Below are 21,722 nucleotides of genomic sequence, written 5' to 3' on the forward strand. Positions count from 1 at the left end.
TCTTAACTCATATTATGCACAAGATCATTCAACATTTATTTTATAAAAAGTGTCCAAAAAAATTCTGCAATAAATAAATAAATAAATAAAATATTCAACTGTTCAAAAGATTAACGTCAGTACATTTTTTTATGTTTTTGCATTTATTTGATTTGGATTTATTTAATTAATTAAAAATACAGTAAAAACAATAACATTGTGGAAATTGTTTTACAATTTAAAATAGCTGCTTTGTATTTTAATACATTTTAAAATCTAATTTATTTCTGTGATGCAAAGCTAAATTTTCTGCAGGCATTACTATAGTCTTCAGTGTCACATGATCCTTCTTATATTATTCAAATTAGGGCTGTCAAACAATTAATCGCGATTAATCGCATACAAAAAAGTTTGAGTTTCCCTAATATATGTGTGTACTGTGTGTAATTATTATGTATATATAAATACACACAAATTAATGTTAATGTTAAAATATATTTAAGAGAAATATGTTATGTACAAAATATTTGTATTTATATATGATATAAATTACATAAAAATATAATAAATACATATACTTGTAAATATTTCTTAAATATATACATAAATGTGTTTGTATTTATATATACAAAATAATTACACGCAGTACACACATATATTAGGCAAACCCAAACTTTCATTTTGCATGTGATTAATCGCAATTAATCGTATGACACCCCTAATTCAAATATAATGTTTTAGTGCTTTAGTGCTCCGATATGTGTTTTCAGGGCTGAAACCGATTATTACAGATCAAGTAGACAAGTAGCCGATATTTGACACTGATATACAGGGGTTGGACAATAAAACTGAAACACCTGTTTTTTTAAAAACAATTAGTACGTTGTTGAGCCTTTTTGTGCCCAATGCAGCATCATTTCATCCTGGGAATGACAAATATAAGTCCTGCACAGTAGCCAGAAGGATTTTAAGCTATTCTCCTCTTGCAAAAAAAAAAAAAAGTGGCCAGGTCACTACGTGATGCTGGCGTAGGAAAACTTTTCCTAACTCGCTCTTCCAAAACATCCCTCAATAATATTCAGATTTGGTGACTGTGCAGGCCATGGGAGATGTTCATCTTCACTTTCATGTTCATCAAACCACTCTGTCACCAGCCTTGTTGTGTGTATTGGTGCATTATCATCCTGATACAAGGCACTACTTTCAGGGTACAATGTTTGATCCATTGGGTGCACATAGTCAACCTTCACTCTCTGCTCTTACTGGTGCAGTGTGCAATCAGTGAAGATAGGCCACCAGGCTGTGCAAACATATCCATGAAACCTCCAACACTATATTGGCCAGTGTTTCAGTTTCATTGTCCAACCCCTGTATATGTCTGGTGTAAAAATTAAAATTAATGTCAAAATTAAGAATAACAAGGGCTCTTAAATTTTAAATTATTATTAGCTTTTAAATTACTTTATTGGCAAATCAGTTTTGAAAAAAGGTCAGTTCCGATACCGATAACCATAAAAATGCTTAATTATCAACGCTGATAATCGGCCAGTCAGATAATCGGTCGAACCCTACTGTTTAAGAAGCTTTTCTTATTACTATCAATGTTGAATACAATTGTGATACATTTATTACAAGAGTCCTTCAAAATTTTACAGACCTCAAAAAACCTAAACAGTAGTTACATATGGCATATCAGACATGTTCGGAGTCAAAATCCTGAGCTGTAATTGCTTTCACAAAGTTGCCCTAACTAGGCAGCAGTTTTTATGCTAAGGGCTAAACTAAGCACACAAGCAATGCCCTAGGCTGCTTAATTGACCATTATTTCCCATTTATCTCTCAAGACACTTGCGCTGACTGACTCTCAAGTCAAGACGATTGGGAAAGGCTCGAGGTCTTGGCAGCAAAGCTGCCGCATCAGACTAGTTACCAAAGCCAAAAAAGACATCATCGGGCTCTCGTGCCAAGCATGAATAAATAAACATCCAATTGAGAAATGTCTCATGCACTTTCTTAAAATGCACAATTTCTAAAGTCTTTGGCAGAAGGATCTGTCCAGCTGTCGTGAAGCTCAGAGTAGAGGTGAAGCCAGCGTGGCCTCAGACGTTGCTGGGTAGAAAGCAATAAGAATTGACTGCTGCAATAATATGAGCATTAAAATATGAAAACGCACACAGGTACAAAGGTAGTTTGATGTATGTCTGCGTATAAATCTCAGTACGAGTACCTTATTCACACAGTCATAAAAGGAGCCAAAAGAGACTTCTTTGATGTTGACTTCTAACCCGTTTCCACCAGCGCTTTAAAGCTAGGCTGCTCTTTCTTTAAGATGCTACACTGCTGAGCATCCTACCTCAAAGATGCCTTTTTATTATATTTGGGTTTTGCATTTATTGCACAATGAAGCAGCAACTGTTTTGTCGCATTTTTAAAGGGATAGTTCACCCAAAAATGAAAATTCTGTCATTACTCACCCTCATGTCGTTCCAAGACCTTTGTTCATCAAGTTAAGATATTTATAATGAAATCCAAGAGCTTTCTGACCCTGCATGGATGACAAGGGTCCTACCACGGTCAAGGCACAGAAACATAGTAAGGATGTTGTTAAAATAGTCCATATGACATCAGTGGTTCAGTGGTTCATAATTTTATGAAGCTACGAGAATACTTTTTGTGTGCAAAGACAACAAAAACAATTACTTTATTCATTGTTTACAAGCAGAACAATGTACACGCATGCATGTACTCTAGATCAGGGGTGCCCAAACTTGGTCCTGGAGGGCCAGTGTCCTCCAGAGTTTAGATCCAACTTGCCTCAACACACCAGCTGGGAAGTTTTTAGCATGCCTAGTAAGACCTTGATTAGCTGGTTCAGGTGTGTCTAATTGGGGTTGGAACTAATAGAGGGTATGCCCATGACGTCACCGTCAGCTGGAGTGAGTTCAGCCCCCCCAAAAACCGAAGCTTCAGTGTGAATGCTGTATTTTTTTTTTTTTTGTCGAATGGATCATTGCAATTCATAGAAACAGATGGACTCCAGGCAGCAAAACTGATTTGCAGTTATCATTTCATGTTAATATGTTGAATTTTGCAGTTAAATCATACTCTGTATATTGTATTATAATATACTGTATTGACAACTCATCAATTAAATATTTACCATCTTAAATTTTGCATAACTGGATGTTTTTAAATAAACACTGACAAAAAAACATATGGGCTGGACGTAATATATAACATTGATATAAGTGATCACCTAGATTTAGACCAACCTATTTTGTATTTAGAAAATGCGTTCATGAGCAAATCTGCTTTATGTATTTCCTCAGCGTCGAAATCAGGCACACAACATTAAATGTCAGGAAACACGATTCCTGGCTGCATATCAATATTCATGGACCACTGCATATTTGGTAAGTTGTAAGAAACAATGTTTTGAGTCCAGCAACCTTTAGCTGAACTGATTATCGTTGTTTTGCTCGCTTTTTCGCAGCTTCCCTATTAAATCCATTCAAGTACAGGCTCTTTTGCCATTCAGTCTGCATGAGGGGGCATGTTCTGGCAGGAAAGAGACGTCAGTGCATACCCTCGATATCTGCATGAAACCAGCCCTCCAGGACCGAGTTTGGGCACCCCTGCTCTAGATAATGGCGGTGGACTGTCCCATCATTGAAATCACTGAATAAACTTATTAGTTTTTGTTTTCTTTGCACACAAAAAGTTCTCGCAGCTTCATAAAATTATGGTTAAACTCCTGATGTCACAAGGACTATTTTACCAATTTCTTTAATACCTTTCTGGGCCTTGAACGTGTCAGTTGCATTGCTGTCTATGCAAGTTCAGAAATCTCTCGGATTTCATCAAAAATATCTTAATTTGTGTTTCGAAGATGAATGAAGGTCTCACATGTTTGGAACGACATGAGGGTGAGTGATTAATGACAGAATTTTCATTTTAGGATGAACTATTCCTTAAAGAGCCAAAAGATAGTTAAAGAGCCAAAATACTGCAAAGGTCTTTCTTTAAGCTAGAAAGATAAATAGCTAAACATTTCCGTTTTACACTTTAGCTGCATACAAATAGTTGCACTTTCAATACTGAATTTAATGAAGATCTTAATCCTTGACCACTGAAGAAGGTATAGGTGTGTAATAGTTTCCATACTACATATTTTGACCAAACAATTAAATGTCTTGTAAATAAAATGTACATTTTTCTGCCTTTTTATTTTTAAGGTTCATGAATCCGACACTTGCTCCTGTGGGATCATGGGACAGTCCACATGTTGCACACTTCACAATCTCAGTCAATCACTCGGGTAAATTCGCCTGATATACTCTAATATTGACGACATTTGAAAATACTGATTTTACAAATATATTCGCATAAAAGGATGCGTGAGAAGAAAACGCTTTGAACTACTATAGTACTGGTTGCATAGCAACGGCAGAAAATCAGCGTCAGAATTCCACGGGGTCACTTCTAGATCTCAGAGATCCCTACATCTTCATAACGTACTTTTACAACAGGAATATTACACTATAAATCCACTTCAAATCTTATAGTCCATGCAGAATATTATTTAACTTGTCGTAACTGGGCGTTTCATTTGGCCTTTAAGAAGGATTTAACTACGTTTATCTTGGGAAACACATTCAGACGGCCGTATCGTGACTATATGAAAGATGAGAAGGAATTTCTTTTGTACACGTAGAAAGAGAGAGTGAGAGAGCGCGCGCTCGTGTGAGATGCTGTAGCACCTTTAAAGCGATGACATCATGACAATTGTGAGCCACTGATGACAGAGAGCCGCATCTTTAAGCAATAATCAAAACGCAAAGAGAAAAAAAGCACGAACACAAGCCGACATGAATAATGAATGGCATCGAAATCGAGCTAAATCGTCCGGCTAAACGGAACGCCTCCACACAAACGTGAATGCGGCCACTGCGTCTGTCTGCTGCAGAAAAAAAAAAAAAAACTGTCGCATCATTTCTAGCGGATCAGACATTAAGTGCAATATGTCACGGACGATATTTCCCGCACGCTCCAGAACTATTGCTCAGTTGAGAGCACACACTGTACTGACAGGCGTTATAACGCACTGCACCTATTGGTGATGACTCCCTATATTAAAGAGCGAAGAATCAAAGGACGCAAATCGTGTCGATGATATCGAGCGTAGGAAGGAGGGATGTCGCTCCTGAGGGACGCACGGGCAGCCTGAGAAACCCGATGCCCGTCTCGCCGGCGGTCTCAGAGAGTTAAGCAGCCAGGGAGGGTGAATGAATCCTCAGATGCACTCTGAGACTCACCTCAGTAACGCACTGTGTACTTTCAGCGCCCTGCTGCGCATACTGATGCCACAGATTTGTTCATTGAGAGAAAAGCACATGCTTAGAGTGATACTCGCATCCACTCCTGGATCTGGTCTGCACCGGGTGAGAAACGAACGGGACGCTTACCTCCACACTTGTCCCATCTGAAGGATGTGTATGAGCGTCTGCCAGATCCACACTGACGCGCGACAGCATCTGGCCCTGCCGTACACCCCTGGGCTGGTGGCTCTCCGGCTGCTGCTGAGACCCTCCACGGCGCCCAAGCCGCCCCCCGTGTAATCCTGCACGAACCACCTGAAGCTCAAGATCTGGACCAGCACCGACGGCACCAGCACGAAGAACAGTGTGAGTCCGAACCAGAGGTAGTCCTGCTTGACGTAGTAGTCGAGCGCAAGCCACAAGTCAGTGCCCACGTCCCAGAAGAAGACGAGGAGCGCCAGGACGATCCACAGGCAGTCCAACCACAGGCGCTCCTCGCGAGGTGGCCGCCTGACGTCTCTCCCCTTGCCCAGGAGGTAATGCAGACAGGCGCTCCGGCAGCCCCAGTAGCACGACGAGGTGTTGCAGCAGTGGCAGATGTGGAAGGAGCTGCCCTGCCGCGGGTCGTCCTCGCAGCTCCCCACCGTCTCGTCCAGGTTGTGCAGCTGGGCGAAACCGGTGACGACCCCCCGACCGTCGGATTTCGCTGCCATCTTGCTCTCCAAAGCGCACACCTCCGGTTTCCGAGGCTCGTGACGTCACTTCCCCGACACCTGTTTCTCCAGAGTACCCCTAATGAGGTAGCCATGGAGTTGTGGGGTGACGGTGACGCCGGAGAGGCAGAGCATCCTCCTGCGGCGCTCCGCACGGGGAAGTCAGCGCTGTTCTAGTCCTCGAGCCGGCACAGGTCAGAGACGAACTCCTGGAAGCGGGCTCTTGTCACCTGCGCATCGTGTTTGCAGCGTCCCCGCACCGGGAGCGAGCGCGGGACTGTTCCCTGAGACACCCGACGCCGCTGACTGGATGTCTCGACTGAACAGAGACGCGGATCCTCACTCATCTAGGATGCCACCTAGTGCTCGACTCGACACCTCGGGACTGGAGGTTGCTGAGTGATGTAATGCTGTAGTGAGCACGCCGCTCGTGTTCTTAACCCTTTCACACATCAGAAGAGATGCTCACGTGGAAATGTGGTCCTCGTCAGACGGAACAACACTTGGCATACATTCGCATGGGCTACGTCACGATGCCATTCACATTCTCCTTCTCTTCCCTGTGCCATCACGACATGACAAATGAGACTTAAACAAGACACGCATACAGACCCACTCACAAAATGGATTTCATTCAGAGCAAATAGATGGAAGCGCCAGGCGCAACGTGTTTGCGGTCAGGTATCCGCATCTGTGCTGTTCTGTTTGTGACAAACAACTCTCTTCGCCGGAAACTAGAAAAGCTCAGTACATTTGTAAGCGTAACAGCCTCTCCCTGGATGGAAGTAGCAATAAAGGTAGAGTACATCTGTAAAATGAGGCGCGAAAAATATTGTTGTGACAAGGAAACTGTCCTTATGGGAACACGCTTGTGCTGTCCATGAAGCGCACGGTCGGGACTGTTTGTACGCAGCTGTTTCTCTTCATTTATTCGTTTATGAATGTGTTGTAAAGGAGTGAAATGAAATATTGATTTGTTTGTTTGTTTATCTGTCAGCTCTGTTGTATTATTCTGCTGTTTAAAATACATCTATCGAATCTTTCCAAGCAATCAGCATTTAAATACAGTTGAGGTCAAAAGTTTACATACACCTTGCAGAATCTGCAAAATGTTAATTGTTTTACCAAAATAAAAGGGGAAAATGCATGTTATTTTTATTTAGTACTGACCTGAATAAGATATTAAACATAAAATACCTTTACATATAGTCCACAACAGAAAATAATAGTTGAATTTATAAAAATGACCCTGTTTAAAAGTTTTTTGTTTTTTTTTTAGTGATAGTTGTTCATGAGTCACTTGTTTGTTCTGAACAGTAAAACTGCCCCGCTGTTCTTCAGAAAAATCCTTCAGGTTCCTCAAATCCTTTGGTTTCTCAGCACTTCTGTGTATTTGAACCCTTTCCAACAATGACTGTATGAGTTTGAGATTCATCTTTTCACAGGACAACGGAGTGACTCATATGCAACTATTACAGAATGTTCAAACACTTACTGATGCTTCAGAAGGAGAAACAATGCATTAAGAGCTGGGGGGGTGAAAACTTTTTGAGTTTGAAGATCAGGGTAAATTTAATTTATTTTGTCTTTTGGGAAACATGTAAGTATCTTCTGTAGCTGCTGAAGGGCAGTATTAAATGAAAAAACAAAAAGATATATAGGCAAAATAAGAAAAATGTACACATCTTCATTCTGTTCTCTTAATGCTTTATTTTTCCTTTTGGAGCATATGCAAGACTCATATGCAACTTCTGTAATAGTTGCATATGAGTCCCTCAGTTGTCCAAGATGGATCTCAAAATCATACAGTCATTGTTGGAAAAGGTTCAAATACACAAAAATGCTGAAAAAAAAACAAAAGATTTGTGGGACTTGAAGGACTTTTCTGAAGAATAGTGGGCAGTTTAACTGTTCAGGATAAATAAGAGACTCATGAACAGCTATCACCAGTTCATCACCAGTTTCAGACTATGAAACTAGTATTTTTGATAATCCCAATAGCACATGGCCAGGTTTTGACACCAAATAAAACCAGCAGTCAGTTCAAGCTGGTTTAAAATGTTTTCTTAGCAGGAATTTTGAAAAACTTTAGAGAATATAATTTTTGTTATTAACAATATATTATATCTCTCTTAATTGCAGCTTCCTCTACAATGGTTTCCCAATTGGGTCAAAGTGTATTCCCCAACGGCCCACATCCACATGAGATACATACCATTTGTTAGACTCCTAAATTCAGCCTTTATTCTTTGAAAAACCCATGGCATCAGCAGCTGATCTGCACTCTGAGCTATTTCTCAATGCCTTGACTCAGGTTTCCTCCAGGTATCAATCAAACTAAAAAAAAAGAGCAACCGATACAGAAAACTTCACTCCTTGCCAAAAGCACTGCTGTTATCCTAAGAAAAAACTTACCACATAGCACTTGAGCTCTGATTACAAAACAAAGTGTGCTTTGTCTGCCAACAAAGCAGTGCCCAATACAGTATTGCCATCCAATGGCACCGCTATGACTCCGTCTCACCCTCCCACAAGCCACTGTAAATCCTTAACACCTGTGGAAGCGCCAGGGAAGCATTACTTAGATTAAGACAGTGCCACTGTTACATTAATAAGATGATCTCACTCTACAGTCCCACTGGTTGCCAATAGGCTTAGATCAGAACAGAAGGCACAGGCATGGTGGCATTACAGTAATCATCATTTTTATTACAGCTGTCTTTTGTTAACTAATAATACGATGTGTGAGGCATTGACATTTCTTTGCCAGCCCTTCCCACTTGGTTTAAATTGCATTTGATGTGAATTACTTGAAAATAAGCTGTTCAGAGAATGTGTGCACTGCTGCCTCATCTGGCATTCATAAACGGTTCCCGTACCTAAGGAAATGTTTGGAAATCATTCATAAATGCAGTGACTTTGAATTTGCACAGTGCTGCAGGTCTGGTGAGAAGTTCTTCAAATTAACACACTGTCTCTTCTGGGGTTCAAAGCTGAGAAAACTTCACAGAAATGTTTGATGGTGGCATAAGCTGGAATAACTAGCACTTCACAGCTAATAATGGAAAAAGCTACTATCAAAGTGGCCTGAAGCAAAGAGAAACAAATGCGTGGTGATGCATTTAATTGGTGTCATGCACATTGATAACAGGCAATTATTCCATATAGTATGCCATATGAAAAAAACAGGTTTTCACAGATCATTTTAAAACCTTTGTGCATCCTTGTTAAGGACTGATACTGTATGCTTGATATGCAGTACATTAGTGGAACCAAGATATCACAGAAATAGGGCCCTATGAAATCAGTTTTGTTTTTCCCCCCCAAATTCAGTTTTTTTTTCCTTCAAAATTGTGTCTTTTTCCATTTAAATTTTTTTGTGGAATTAGTTTTGTTTCATTTTAATTTGTCTAGACTCTGTTTTAATGGTTAAATAAAAAAAGAATATTAATAAAAAATCATGAAACTTACACAATTTAACAGCACTTTATTGAAAGTTTGACAAAAACGTAGGACCCTGTTTTTTCCCCTCAAATTTAGTTTTATTTTTACCAAATTTTCCATTAATTTTCTGTGCCTCCAAATCAATAATCAAAAAATCTTATCAAAAATTAGCTTCCCCATTACGAAGTGATATTTGACTCCTTAAAGTGATTCACAGGGATTTTGTTTTTACCTTTGTAATGGCATTTTTCTGTCATCGTTTATGTCAAATTTTTAAAAATTATATTTAGAAGCTTTTTAAAATTTTAATTAAAACAATAGAATAAGAACAAGAATAATAAGAATAAGTTACCAATCAAATGAAATCAGTATTAAAATGAATTTGTACAGAGGTGGCATAGAAGAGCACAGAAGTGACTTGTAGGTGTATTTTCATGTATTTAATGAGACTTAGAGGTGGCATGAGTGCAATCAAATTCATAATTTCTATATTCAAAATGTTATATTTAAAATATTAATCTCAACATTAAATATTAAATGATTTAAATAATCGAAAAGATATTTTAAAAACTAAATCTACCAGTAGGTGGCAGCAAGTCACTGATTTTATCACTGAATCATTAATTAATTTGATTTGTTCGAATGGCTGATTCATTCAGGAATAAAGCAAGTGACTCTTTATGAATAAGTAATTGAACCACTGACTCGACTAGATTTGTTTAAAAACACATTCATTCAGCAATGAAACAACGCTGTGTTTGAATGGAGATGCGCAGCAGCTGAGCTGTGACTTTGTTTCAAACTATTTTCATTGACGAAACCAAGTAAAATCATGCAATAGTGTTATAGCCAAACAATGTATGTCACTTAATATTAACTTCTTGTTTACTGAACTGTTGTATTAAATCAAATTAATATAACATTTATAAACTCCCTTAATAATCATTAAAAGCCGTCACTCATCTTAGTTCATTGCAGTCTCACAAAGTTCCATTATAATCAACAAAGCTGCTTACACTGCACAATGAATCTCTTATTTACACCCTGTCTACACTTTATTAATGAAAGGATTCATATGTAGTAAATGACACAGTGTGTCTGCACCATTCATTCACACAGAGACAGGAAGAACATGCAGGATTCATATTTAAATAGTGTTTTTGCAGCTTAATATTCACAGACACTAACCCATATGGTGTTTTGATTTAAGTGTACTGACCTACTTTTGATTTATCCAGAACTGGCAAATTCCATGACATTCTGCCTTATACAGTAAATTCCTTTTTTATGACTGGATTCCACGAATGCTTTGAGCTATTTTTGACTTTACAAAACAGCTTGTTTTGCTGTTCGATATTGCAAATTGGTGTGTCATACCATATTATTTTAATGTATTATCTTAATTATGAACACACTGGTTTGTAGTGGAAATACTTTTACCATTTACCACACGTTGTTATTCTTCTCGTTATTTCCCTATAGCAACTAATGAATCAGAAGTCTCACCCACAGGCTTACTTCCATGTTGAAGATTAATAATCTTGAATGGCCTGAGGGAGAGTATTTTTTCATTTATGGGTGATTTATTACTTTAAATCAGGGGTCACCACACTCGGTCTGCAGGACGCCGGCCCTCCAGGATCAAGTTTGGTGACCCCTGTTTTAAGTCCTTTATCATCTTAAAGGATAAGTTCACTTCCAAAACAAAAATAGACACAGATAATGTACTCACCCCCTTGTCATTCAAAATGTTCATGTCTTTCTTTCTTCAGTTGTAAAGAAATTAGCGTTTTTGAGGAAAACATTTCAGGATTTCTCTCCATATAGTGGACGCCTACGGTGCCTCCGAGTTTGAACTTCCAAAATCGTCCTACATAACTGTTTTACCTTTTTCTGTAAAAGGCGTTTGACCTTCTTTGCAAGTTTACTTTGTGAACACCAGGTCAGTACTTTTGCCATGATGTAGGACGGAATACACAGAGTTCACGCAGAGCTAGACAACACGAGCGTTTGAGGTTAAAAAGTATATAAATTGTACGTTTTTGTAGAAAATAACCAATCGTTTTGCTAGAGAAGTCCCTTCTTCCTTAGAGCCCTTTGAAGCTGCATTTAAACTGCATTTTGGAAGTTCAAACTTGGGGGCACCATTGAAGTCCACTATATGGAGAGAAATCCTAAAATGTTTTCCTCAAAAACATATATATTTTTTTATAAATTAAGAAAGAAAGACATAAACATCTTGGATGACAAGGGGATAAGTAAATTATCTGTAAATTTTTGTTCTGGAAGTGAACTTATCCTTTAATTGGTGTCACACTGTGATAATAACTAACAGACAGTTATTCCGAAGCATATGCCATATGACACAAGCAGATCTTCACAGTTATTTTTAAAACCATTGCTCTGCCATGTAGCTATGTTGAGAACTGATGTAGTATAACATGAGATGAAAATGTATTCTTATGAGTGCCTGGCTTTATAGACGCCGCTTAAGTTACGTTTGCAAAAATATCAGCTCTCAGTCAGGGGAGTGTGTTTTTTCCCACAAACGGCATGCATTTTTAATGAGAGCAAATGGAGCCGCGTATTTTTTGGGGGGAGTGTGGGGTTCATGGCACACATGTAACTCAAGCTAAATAATGCAGTGACTGTAATCGCTCACGGTGCTCGAGACACCAGACACTCATCTTCCTCCTCAACAGGAGGCCACTCTGCTCCCAGCAGGATTCTGCTAAGACTACAGCAGGAGCCCTGTTGTGAATTCACACAGGTGTACACATGTGCGCGTGCGTCACTGAAAAATGATCTTTATATAAGTCAACACTAAATACTGCACTCTCAAAGGAGCAGAAATTTTGATATCAGATATATAAATTAAATACTGTAAAAATCAAATCAAATTTTTTTTACGATATATAATACTATATATAATATTTTAGAATGCTATAGAATGTAATATAAGATTCTTGAAATATTATAATGCAGTAAAGTAATGGAACCAAGATATCACAGAAATAAAAACAATATCATTAGGATTATGAGAAAAAAATATTTATTTATTTATTTTAACACCATAAAACCACTGTGAAATAATAGTACTGCTTGAAAACATTAAGCCATATTTTATTTTATTTTATTTTAGACTTTGTTTACTGGTTAACATTAGATAATTTCAAGATGCAAGACTCAGTTCTTTTAAATTCCGTTGCTATTAAAATAGTAATTTCTTATTTAATTATTTTGTGCTAATTGCCAAAAAATCTTACGTCAGCGACTGTAAGGTTTAATGGAAGCAGTGTCTATTTCCTGGAATGTTCCAGAACTGTTTGTTCAGTTCCACAAGTGCACAGTCCACAGTTCAACTAGTGAAAATAAACCGTCCTGATTGTGCAAATTACATCATTTTTTCCTTATTAGGTTTATCTACCACATATTCCACCCATATAAATCCTACTATTGGTCTAACATGCTAAAACTGAATAACTAAACCTAATATTTGCGAAGTTTAATTCAATTTCATAAATCCATTTCATGACATTACATCTCTTGTGTATAACATTCTTTAGCTTTTTGCATGTGGTTTGGTTTTGGCAACCTGTCAATCTACTTCCACAGCAATGGCAAGTTGGTTTATTGTTAGATTATGTTGATATTTTTGGCCTGTATAGCCATGCTGTTCCTCACTAAATCTTTGTGATCATATTTTATAAACCTGTAGAGAACACTAAATTATTTGTGTGTAATTATATTATCCCTGCTGAAAAAAAAAAATAGAAACCTTCACAGAAAATGTTTGTGGTTTCCACTACAAAAATCTTAACAATCATTACAAACCATCAACTGTTGACCATTAAAGCCATTAAAAATGGTTTCCTGTAGTGTGTTTTGTGACATATTCCGATTAGGTTTTAGTGGTTTTAACAAGCCACCAATAGAAACCCACAGGGCCCATTAGAGTTTCCATTAAAGCCAGTAACCAGTAAAACCATTACAAATTCCATGAAGGTTTCTATTATTTTTCATTGTTTCCAGCAGGGACATTTCATATTACTACCTAAATGAAGTAAAATCTATCTAAATAATTACCCTTTTTTGTTGAGAATAGGATGAGAACGACAACACTCGTCTCCTTTCATGCCCTCACTCTCCTTTACTTTCACCCAAACCATTAGGTGGCGATATTGATTCAAATTTGCTTGCCGTCGGTTGTGAAATCCAACAACGGAGTGGAGGAAACGAGGAAGTGGAGGTGTCAGGTGAGAGGAATGTTGTTGTTACCGCTGTCATCTCTTTTAAGTATGTGTTTAAAATGCATATTTTGTTCTTGACAAGTAACATTGCACCTGCAGTTTTTTGTCGACTGCATTGATTAGTTTTAGTACGAGCGTTTTTGTGTTGATGCGACACAAGCTGCAAATCTCGTCTGTTTTCATATTGTGATGACACAGCGAGTCGAGAGAAATTGGACAGATGCCTTGAATATACTACAATAACTGTTTATAAATACACGTTTCTATATTATTTATGCTTTTTCAGGTAAAATAGACGAATGTGGTATTTTTCTAATTTGCTGTCTCATTGCTTGCGTCTTATTTTGCAACCTGCAGCGAATAAGAAATAACAAACCTCTTATGAACCGTGTATCACCGTTGCTTTTATTATTATCATACTATTATATATGTTTCAGATGTCAAACGCGGAGTTTAACCTGTAATAAATAAATGCAAATCACAAAACAATAACAAATCTAATACTGAAACCAACATGTGATTTGCTTTACAGTGTATTGTTTAATCTCCCATCGGCTTTCGCAGGTTTCTTGTACCGCTCAAAACATCATGGAGTTTGCTGAGCTGATCAAAACCCCTCGTGTAGATGGGGTAGTCCTCCATCGACCCTTTATGCCCACTGTGGAGGGGACTCTGTGTCTGACGGGACATCACCTCATCTTGTCCTCTCGCCAGGACAACACTGAGGAACTCTGGCTGCTTCATGCTAACATTGACTCTATTGAGAAAAGGTACTGTTGATATTCCCACAGGTTTATTTTAAATAAGTTCAATTCCAGAATGAAAATTTCCTGATAATTTAGGCACCCCCATCATGTCATCCAAGAAGTTGATGTCTTTCTTTCTTCAGTCTTAAAGAAATTATGTTTTCTGAGGAAAACATTCCAGGATTTTTCTCCATGTAGTGGACTTCAATGGGGATCAGTGGGTTGAAGGTCCAAATTGCAGTTTCAATGAAGCTTTAGGGCTCTACACAATCCTAGCAGAGGAGTAAGGGTCTTGTCTAGTGAAAAGATTGGATGTTTTCTAAGAAAGGTACAAATTTATATACTTTTTAAAACTGAATTACACAGATGAAGACATTTTTATTTTTTTAAGACAACGATCGTTTAAGAATGAACATTTCACTAGATAAGATAAGATTCGGCTGGGATCGTGTAGAGCCCTTTGAAGCTGCATTGAAACTGCAATTTGGACCTTCAACTGTTGGCCACCATTGAAGTCCACTATATGGAGAAAAATCCTGCAATGTTTTCCTCAAATGTAATTTCTTTGCGACTGAAGACAGAAAGACATGAACATCTTGGATGACATTTTCATTCTGGAAGTGAACTTCTCCTTTAAGACTTTTGTGGGGGCTTTGTGTGTGTGTGTGTGTGTCTGAGCCAGCTGATAAAAATACAAATTAGATTTTAAAATATACACTACCAGTCAAAAGTTTTTGAACAGTAAGATTTTTAATGTTTTTAAAGTAGTCTCTTCTGCTCACCAAGTCTGCATTTATTTGATCCAAAGTAAAGCAAAAACAGTTAAATTCTGAAATATTTTTACTATTTAAAATAACTGTTTTCTATTTGAATATGTTTTAAAATGTAATTTATTTCTGTGATCAAAGCTACATTTTCAGCATCAGCTGATTTGCTGTTCAGGAAACATTTATTATTATTATTATTATTATTATCATCAATATTTAAAACTGCTGAGTACATTTTTTTTTCAGGATTATTTGATGAATAGAAAGATCCAGAGATCAGCATTTATCTGAAATATTTTTTCAGATAAAAATTATCTGAATTTTTTTTTTTATTAGAAATAAATTGTAGAAATTAATGCTTGTATTTAGCAAGGATGCTTTAAATTGATCAAAAGTGATGGTAAAGACATTTACTGTATAATGTTACAAAAGATTTCTATTTCAGATAAATGCTGTTTTTCTGAACTTTATATTCATCAAAGAAACCTCAATTCTACTCTGCTGTTTTCAACATAATAATAAATGTTTTTTGAGCAGCAAATCAGAATATTACAATGATTTCTAAAGGATCAAGTGACTGGAGTAATGATGCTAAAAATCCATTAAAATAACAGGAATAAATTACATTTTAAAATATATTCAAATAGTTTTTTTAAATATTAAAAATATTTCAAAATTGTACTGTTTTTTTCTGTACTTTGGGTCAACTAAATGCAGGCTTGAATGAGCAGAAGAGACTTCTGTAAGACCATTAAAAAACTTTTGACTGGTAGTGTATTCAAATAGAAAACCGTTATTTTAAACTGTAGTAATACTTCAAAATATTACAGTTTACAGTATTTTTGAACAAATAAATGCAGCCTTGGTGAGCATGAGAGATGTCTTGTCAAAAACATCTTTTTGACCAAATGTTTGCAGGTTTATCGGATCACTCGGAACTATTATTGTAAAGTGTAAAGATCTGCGAGTGATTCAGCTGGACATCCCTGGCATGGAGGAGTGTCTTAATATTGCCAGCTCCATTGAAGTAAGACTGCATTAGTACTCACTCATAAATCAGAATAGTAATGGACTAATAACCCTAATCTCTACTAATCATTGCTGTTAGTATTCAGTTTATGAACGTTCATTTTTCAGGCACTTTCCACACTAGACTCTGTGTCCCTGATGTATCCATTCTTCTACCGTCCTCTGTTTGAGGTCATTGAGGATGGATGGCAGTTGTTCGTACCAGAGGAGGCTTTCAAAGATCTGGAGTCTATGGTATTGTTTTATCCCTGGAAGTCTTGACACTGAGGTCAAAAGAAAAAGTTGTAATGCAGTTTCTCAGTGTATCATTGCTAATTTTTTTAAAAGATTGTTCACTATGGGAAGCCAGAGAGCAAATATTCACGACTGCGTGCTCCGATATCCAATTTAATACAAATACAGTTAGTATTTCATACACTAACGTTCAATCGTTTGGGGTCGGTAAGCTTTTTTAAATGTTTAAATGCACCAAATCTGTGTTTATTTGATACTATAACGCTATAAGAGTATTATGAAATATAATTACAATTCAAAATAAGTGTTCTCTATTATAATTTATTTTAAAATGTAATTTATTCCTGTGATGAAAAGCTGAATTTTCAGCATCATTACTTCTTCAGGGTCACATGATCCTTAGGGCATTTATTATTATTATTAATGTTGAAAACAGTTGTGCTGCTTAATATAATAGAAATATTTGATGGAAACTTTAAGTGCTCTCATTTATTTTAAATATTTTTTTATAACATTATAAATGTCTACTGTCACGTTTTATCAATTTAATCCATCCTTGCTAAATAAAAGTATTAATTTCTTATATAAAAATAAAATTACTGACCCCAATGTTTGAGTGGAAGTGTATATCAGCTATTTTAAACCTGTTTTGGTTAAACCTTCTTTTCAATGAAAAATAATGCATCTAAGTTATAATAGTGAGACTGAGATTTGTTTTTCTCTCTCAGACAGATGAATGGAGACTGAGTGAGGTAAATAAAGACTTCAGCGTGTGCCCTTCGTACCCTTCCTTGCTGACCGTGCCCAAAGACATTGATGATGAAAGTCTCTGCAAAGCTGCTTCCTTCCGCCACGGTGGCCGTTTCCCCGTGCTCAGTTACTACCACAAGAAAAACGGCATGGTTAGAAGAAATGCACTTTGTTTCCAAAATGTTGTTTCCAAATGTTGATCTGTTTAATACAGACTCTGATCACACTGTTCACAGGTGATGATGCGAGCTGCGCAACCACTGACAGGAACTAATGGGCGACGCTGCAAAGAGGACGAGAAGCTGATTAATGCTACGCTTTGCGCAGGGAAGCGAGGTTACATCATTGACACGCGAACTATAGCTGTAGCACAGCAGGCTAAAGCTCGAGGAGGAGGATTTGAACAGGAAGCCAACTATCCTCAATGGAGGAGGATTCATAAAGCGATTGAGAGGTGTGTGTGCAATTATTCTCATATAGCCAGTTCAACTGCAAATGTAGAGATGGACACTATGCTGGTTGATAGTCATTTTCATGTTATGGCCAGACATAACATTAAATAAAAAAACAACAACATAAATTTGACACTATTTTGTTTAAATAAACAAAATAAAAACTGAAATAAAACAAAAGAAGTTTTATAGGAGCACTCCACTTCCAGAACAACATTTCGCAAATAATTTACTCACCCCCTTGTCATCCAAAATGTTTATGTCTTTCTGTCTTCAGTCGTAAAGAAATTTTTAGTATTTTTCTTCATATAATGGACTTCATTGGTGCCCTGATTTTGAACTTCCAAAATGTAGTTTAAATGCAACTTCAAAGGGCTCTGAATGATCCCAGCCAAAGAAGAAGGATCTCATCTAGCGAGACGATTGGTAAATTTGTATACTTTTTAAGCACAAAAGCTTGTGTAGCACAGGCTCTGGGATGCAAAGAGCCCTTTGAAGCTGCATTTAAACTGCATTTTGGAAGTTCAAATTCGGGGCACCAATGAAGTCCATTAAATGGAGAAAACTCCTGAAATGTTTTCCTCCAAAACCATAATTTCTTTACGACTGAAGACAGAAAGACATGAACATCTTGGATGACAAGGGGTAACTAAATTATTGTTCTGGATATGGAGTTCTCCTTAAAATTTAGACATCACAAGATTGTAAAGCTGCGTTTATTTGTTTAAAAATACAGTAAAAACAGAACAGTATAGTAAAAATACAGTATTACATTTTAAAAAAACTTTATTTAAGTATATATTTTAAAATGTAATGTATTCCTGTTTTTTGCATTTTTGCAGTAAAATGTAGAAGTGACTTTCTGAAGGATCATGTGTCTACATAATATATAATATATATATATATATATATATATGTGTGTGTGTGTGTGTGTGTATACATGTGTATATATATATGTATATATACATATGTGTGTGTCTGTGTATATATATATGTATATATATACACAGACACACACATATGTATATCCAAACTTTTGAACGGTAGTGTGTGTATATATATATATATATATATATATATATATATACACACTACCGTTCAAAAGTTTGGGGTCAGTAAGACTTGTAATAGTCTTTAAAGAAGTCTCTTATGCTCATCAAGGCTGCATTTATTTAATTAAAAATATAGAAAAAAAAACAGTAATATTGCAGAATGTTTTTACAATATAAAATAATGTTTTTTATTTTAACATACTTTAAAATAGAATTTATTCCTGTGATGAAAAGCTGAATTTTTAGCAGCTGTTACTCCAGTCTTAAGTGTCACATGATCCTTCAGAAATCATTCTAATATGCGGATTTATTATTAAATCCGTATATATACAATATATGTTGGATAATATCAACAGTTGTGCTGCCAAATATTTTTTGGAACCTGTGATTTTTTTTTTTTTTTTTTTTTTTTTTGAGGATTCTTTCATGAATAACAAGTTTAAAAAGTACAGTGTTTATTCAAAATATAAATATTTTATAACAATGTAAATTATTTATTATTAACTTTTAATAAACTTTCAATTATTAACTTAATACATCCTTGGTGAATAAAAGTATTAATTTCTTAAAAAAAAAAAAAAAAAAAAAAGAAACAATACAAATGTACAGACCCCAAACTTTTGAACAGTAGTGTATATGTGTGTGTGTGTGTGTGTATTTGTATATATATATATATATATATATATATATATATATATATATGCACTTTGACAAATCAGTTTCTTTTAAATTTGGTGATTTAATATGCATCAGGTAGTTAGTGAATGAACTGTGGCCGTTCTGTACCATCTGAATCTAGGACTAGTACCAAATGTACTTTAATTAGGGGGTTTAAACTCTTTTAAGACTGGAAAACACATGTCAATTGCAGCTAAAATGCTCATTTGGAGCTGAAGAGTGCCATGTGCAAGCAAACAAATGCAGCTGCAAAAATGAGTGCTATAACTGGGACTATAATCTGACAGCTGTTCTCCCACAGGTCTAATGTTCTGCAGGAGAGTCTGATAAAGCTGGTGGAGGCATGCAATGATCAGTCACACAGCATGGACCGCTGGCTCAGTAAACTTGAAGCGTCTAACTGGCAGAGTCATGTTAAGGAAATCCTCACAACGGCCTGCCTGGCTGCACAGTGCATTGACAGGTACATCTGTTGATTCGTCCGTCTGTTCCTGTTTCTCACACACAGAGCCATTACACTGCAGACAGATCTGTAAATGCCATATTGTGCAGCTGTGTTAATTATTGTTTTAGCTTTATTTCTAAGTTAATTACAAAGGCTGCTGTCGCCCTGTTTCTCAGCACATTTGTTGCAAAGCTAGTTGTGGTGGTAATTAGTGCTGTTGTCATGCTGTAATCATCATTATGTTCATACCGCACTGGTACTGCTGTTTTAAGAGCTGCTTTTGGCACGCAGTGCATTATCAGGTTTGTAGCACTGTGTGTGTGCTAAATAATCTCAAACTGAGTGCAGTTGCAGACTTGGAGGAACCATTTTAATTTGTGTTGTGTTCTAGGGAAGGGGCGTCAGTGCTGGTTCATGGCACAGAAGGCACTGATTCAACACTGCAGGTGACGTCTCTCGCCCAGATAATCCTCGATCCGGCATGCAGGACCATCCGTGGATTTGAGGCGCTGATTGAGCGAGAGTGGTTACAGGTGAGAGAGGCTCCAAGGAAAACTCTTGACTCTGATGTGCCTGATTTGTCTGGGTTTCTGAAAAAAGTCACAATTGCGAGATATAAATGTGCTATTCTGAGGAAAAAAAGTCACCGGTGCCAGATATAAATGTGCTATTCTGAAGGAAAAAGTCACAGCTGTGCAATATAAACATGCTATTCTGAGGAAAAACGGTACAATTGCGAGATATAAACACGCTATTCTGAGGAAAAACGCTACAATTGCGAGATATAAACGCACTATTCTGAGGAAAAAGTTACAATTGCGAGATATAAATGCGCTATTCTGAGGAAAAAAGTTACAATTGCGCGATATAAACGCGCTATTCTGAGGAAAAACGTTACAATTGCGAGATATAAATGCTATTCTGAGGAAAAAAGTTACAGTTGCGAGATATAAACGCGCTATTCTGAGGAAAAAAGTTACAATTGCACGATATAAATGCGCTATTCTGAGGAAAAACATTACAATTGCGAGATATAAACGCACTATTCTGAGGAAAAACGCTACAATTGCGAGATATAAACACGCTATTCTGAGGAAAAAAGTTACAATTGCACGATATAAACGCTATTCTGAGTAAAAAAGTTACAGTTGCGAGATATAAACGCGCTATTCTGAGGAAAAAAGTTACAATTGCGGGATATAAACGCTATTCTGAGGAAAAAAGTTACAAGTACACGATATAAATGCGCTATTCTGAGGAAAAAGGTACAATTGCGGGATATAAACGCTATTCTGAGGAAAAAAGTTACAAGTACACGATATAAATGCGCTATTCTGAGGAAAAAGGTACAAACGCGCTGTTCTGAGGAAAAAAGTTACAATTGCGAGATATAAACGCGCTATTCTGAGGAAAAAAGTTACAATTGCACGATATAAACGCTATTCTGAGTAAAAAAGTTACAGTTGCGAGATATAAACGCGCTATTCTGAGGAAAAAAGTTACAAGTACACGATATAAATGCGCTATTCTGAGGAAAAAGTTACAAGTACACGATATAAATGCACTATTCTGAGGAAAAAGTTACAATTGCGGGATATAAACGCTATTCTGAGGAAAAAAGTTACAAGTACACGATATAAATGCGCTATTCTGAGGAAAAAGGTACAATTGCGAGATATAAACGCTATTCTGAGGAAAAAAAAAGTTACAAGTACACGATATAAATGCGCTATTCTGAGGAAAAAGGTACAATTGCGAGATATAAACGCGCTGTTCTGAGGAAAAAAGTTACAAGTACACGATATAAATGCGCTATTCTGAGGAAAAAAGTTACAAGTACACGATATAAATGCGCTATTCTGAGG

At 36.7% G+C, this 21,722-nt stretch overlaps 2 protein-coding genes across 3 annotated transcripts in view; one reads left to right on the plus strand and one right to left on the minus strand.

The window, feature by feature from the left end:
- xkr6b (XK, Kell blood group complex subunit-related family, member 6b) overlaps positions 1-6,370 on the minus strand; it is a 70,036-nt gene extending 63,666 nt beyond the window's left edge. The window contains exon 1 of the mRNA XM_051138327.1: positions 5,445-6,370. Coding sequence (XP_050994284.1) covers positions 5,445-6,010 — 566 coding nt within the window. The 5' untranslated portion in view covers positions 6,011-6,370. The remainder of the gene's footprint in view (positions 1-5,444) is intronic.
- Positions 6,371-6,376: 6 nt separating this feature from the next.
- mtmr9 (myotubularin related protein 9) overlaps positions 6,377-21,722 on the plus strand; it is a 28,151-nt gene continuing 12,805 nt past the window's right edge. Inside the window, exons 1-9 of one of the 2 annotated variants that reach the window (XM_051138324.1) lie at positions 6,377-6,807; positions 13,627-13,710; positions 14,269-14,474; positions 16,136-16,244; positions 16,355-16,480; positions 17,209-17,382; positions 17,467-17,684; positions 19,714-19,875; positions 20,249-20,390. In XM_051138324.1, coding sequence (XP_050994281.1) covers positions 6,658-6,807; positions 13,627-13,710; positions 14,269-14,474; positions 16,136-16,244; positions 16,355-16,480; positions 17,209-17,382; positions 17,467-17,684; positions 19,714-19,875; positions 20,249-20,390 — 1,371 coding nt within the window. In that variant the 5' untranslated portion in view covers positions 6,377-6,657. Of the gene's footprint in view, positions 6,808-13,626; positions 13,751-14,268; positions 14,475-16,135; positions 16,245-16,354; positions 16,481-17,208; positions 17,383-17,466; positions 17,685-19,713; positions 19,876-20,248; positions 20,391-21,722 lie in introns of those variants that run through there. The other variant, XM_051138326.1, reaches the window with a different exon arrangement.

This window comes from Labeo rohita, chromosome 20 (assembly GCF_022985175.1).
Source record: "Labeo rohita strain BAU-BD-2019 chromosome 20, IGBB_LRoh.1.0, whole genome shotgun sequence".
Taxonomy (NCBI): Eukaryota; Metazoa; Chordata; class Actinopteri; order Cypriniformes; family Cyprinidae; genus Labeo; species Labeo rohita.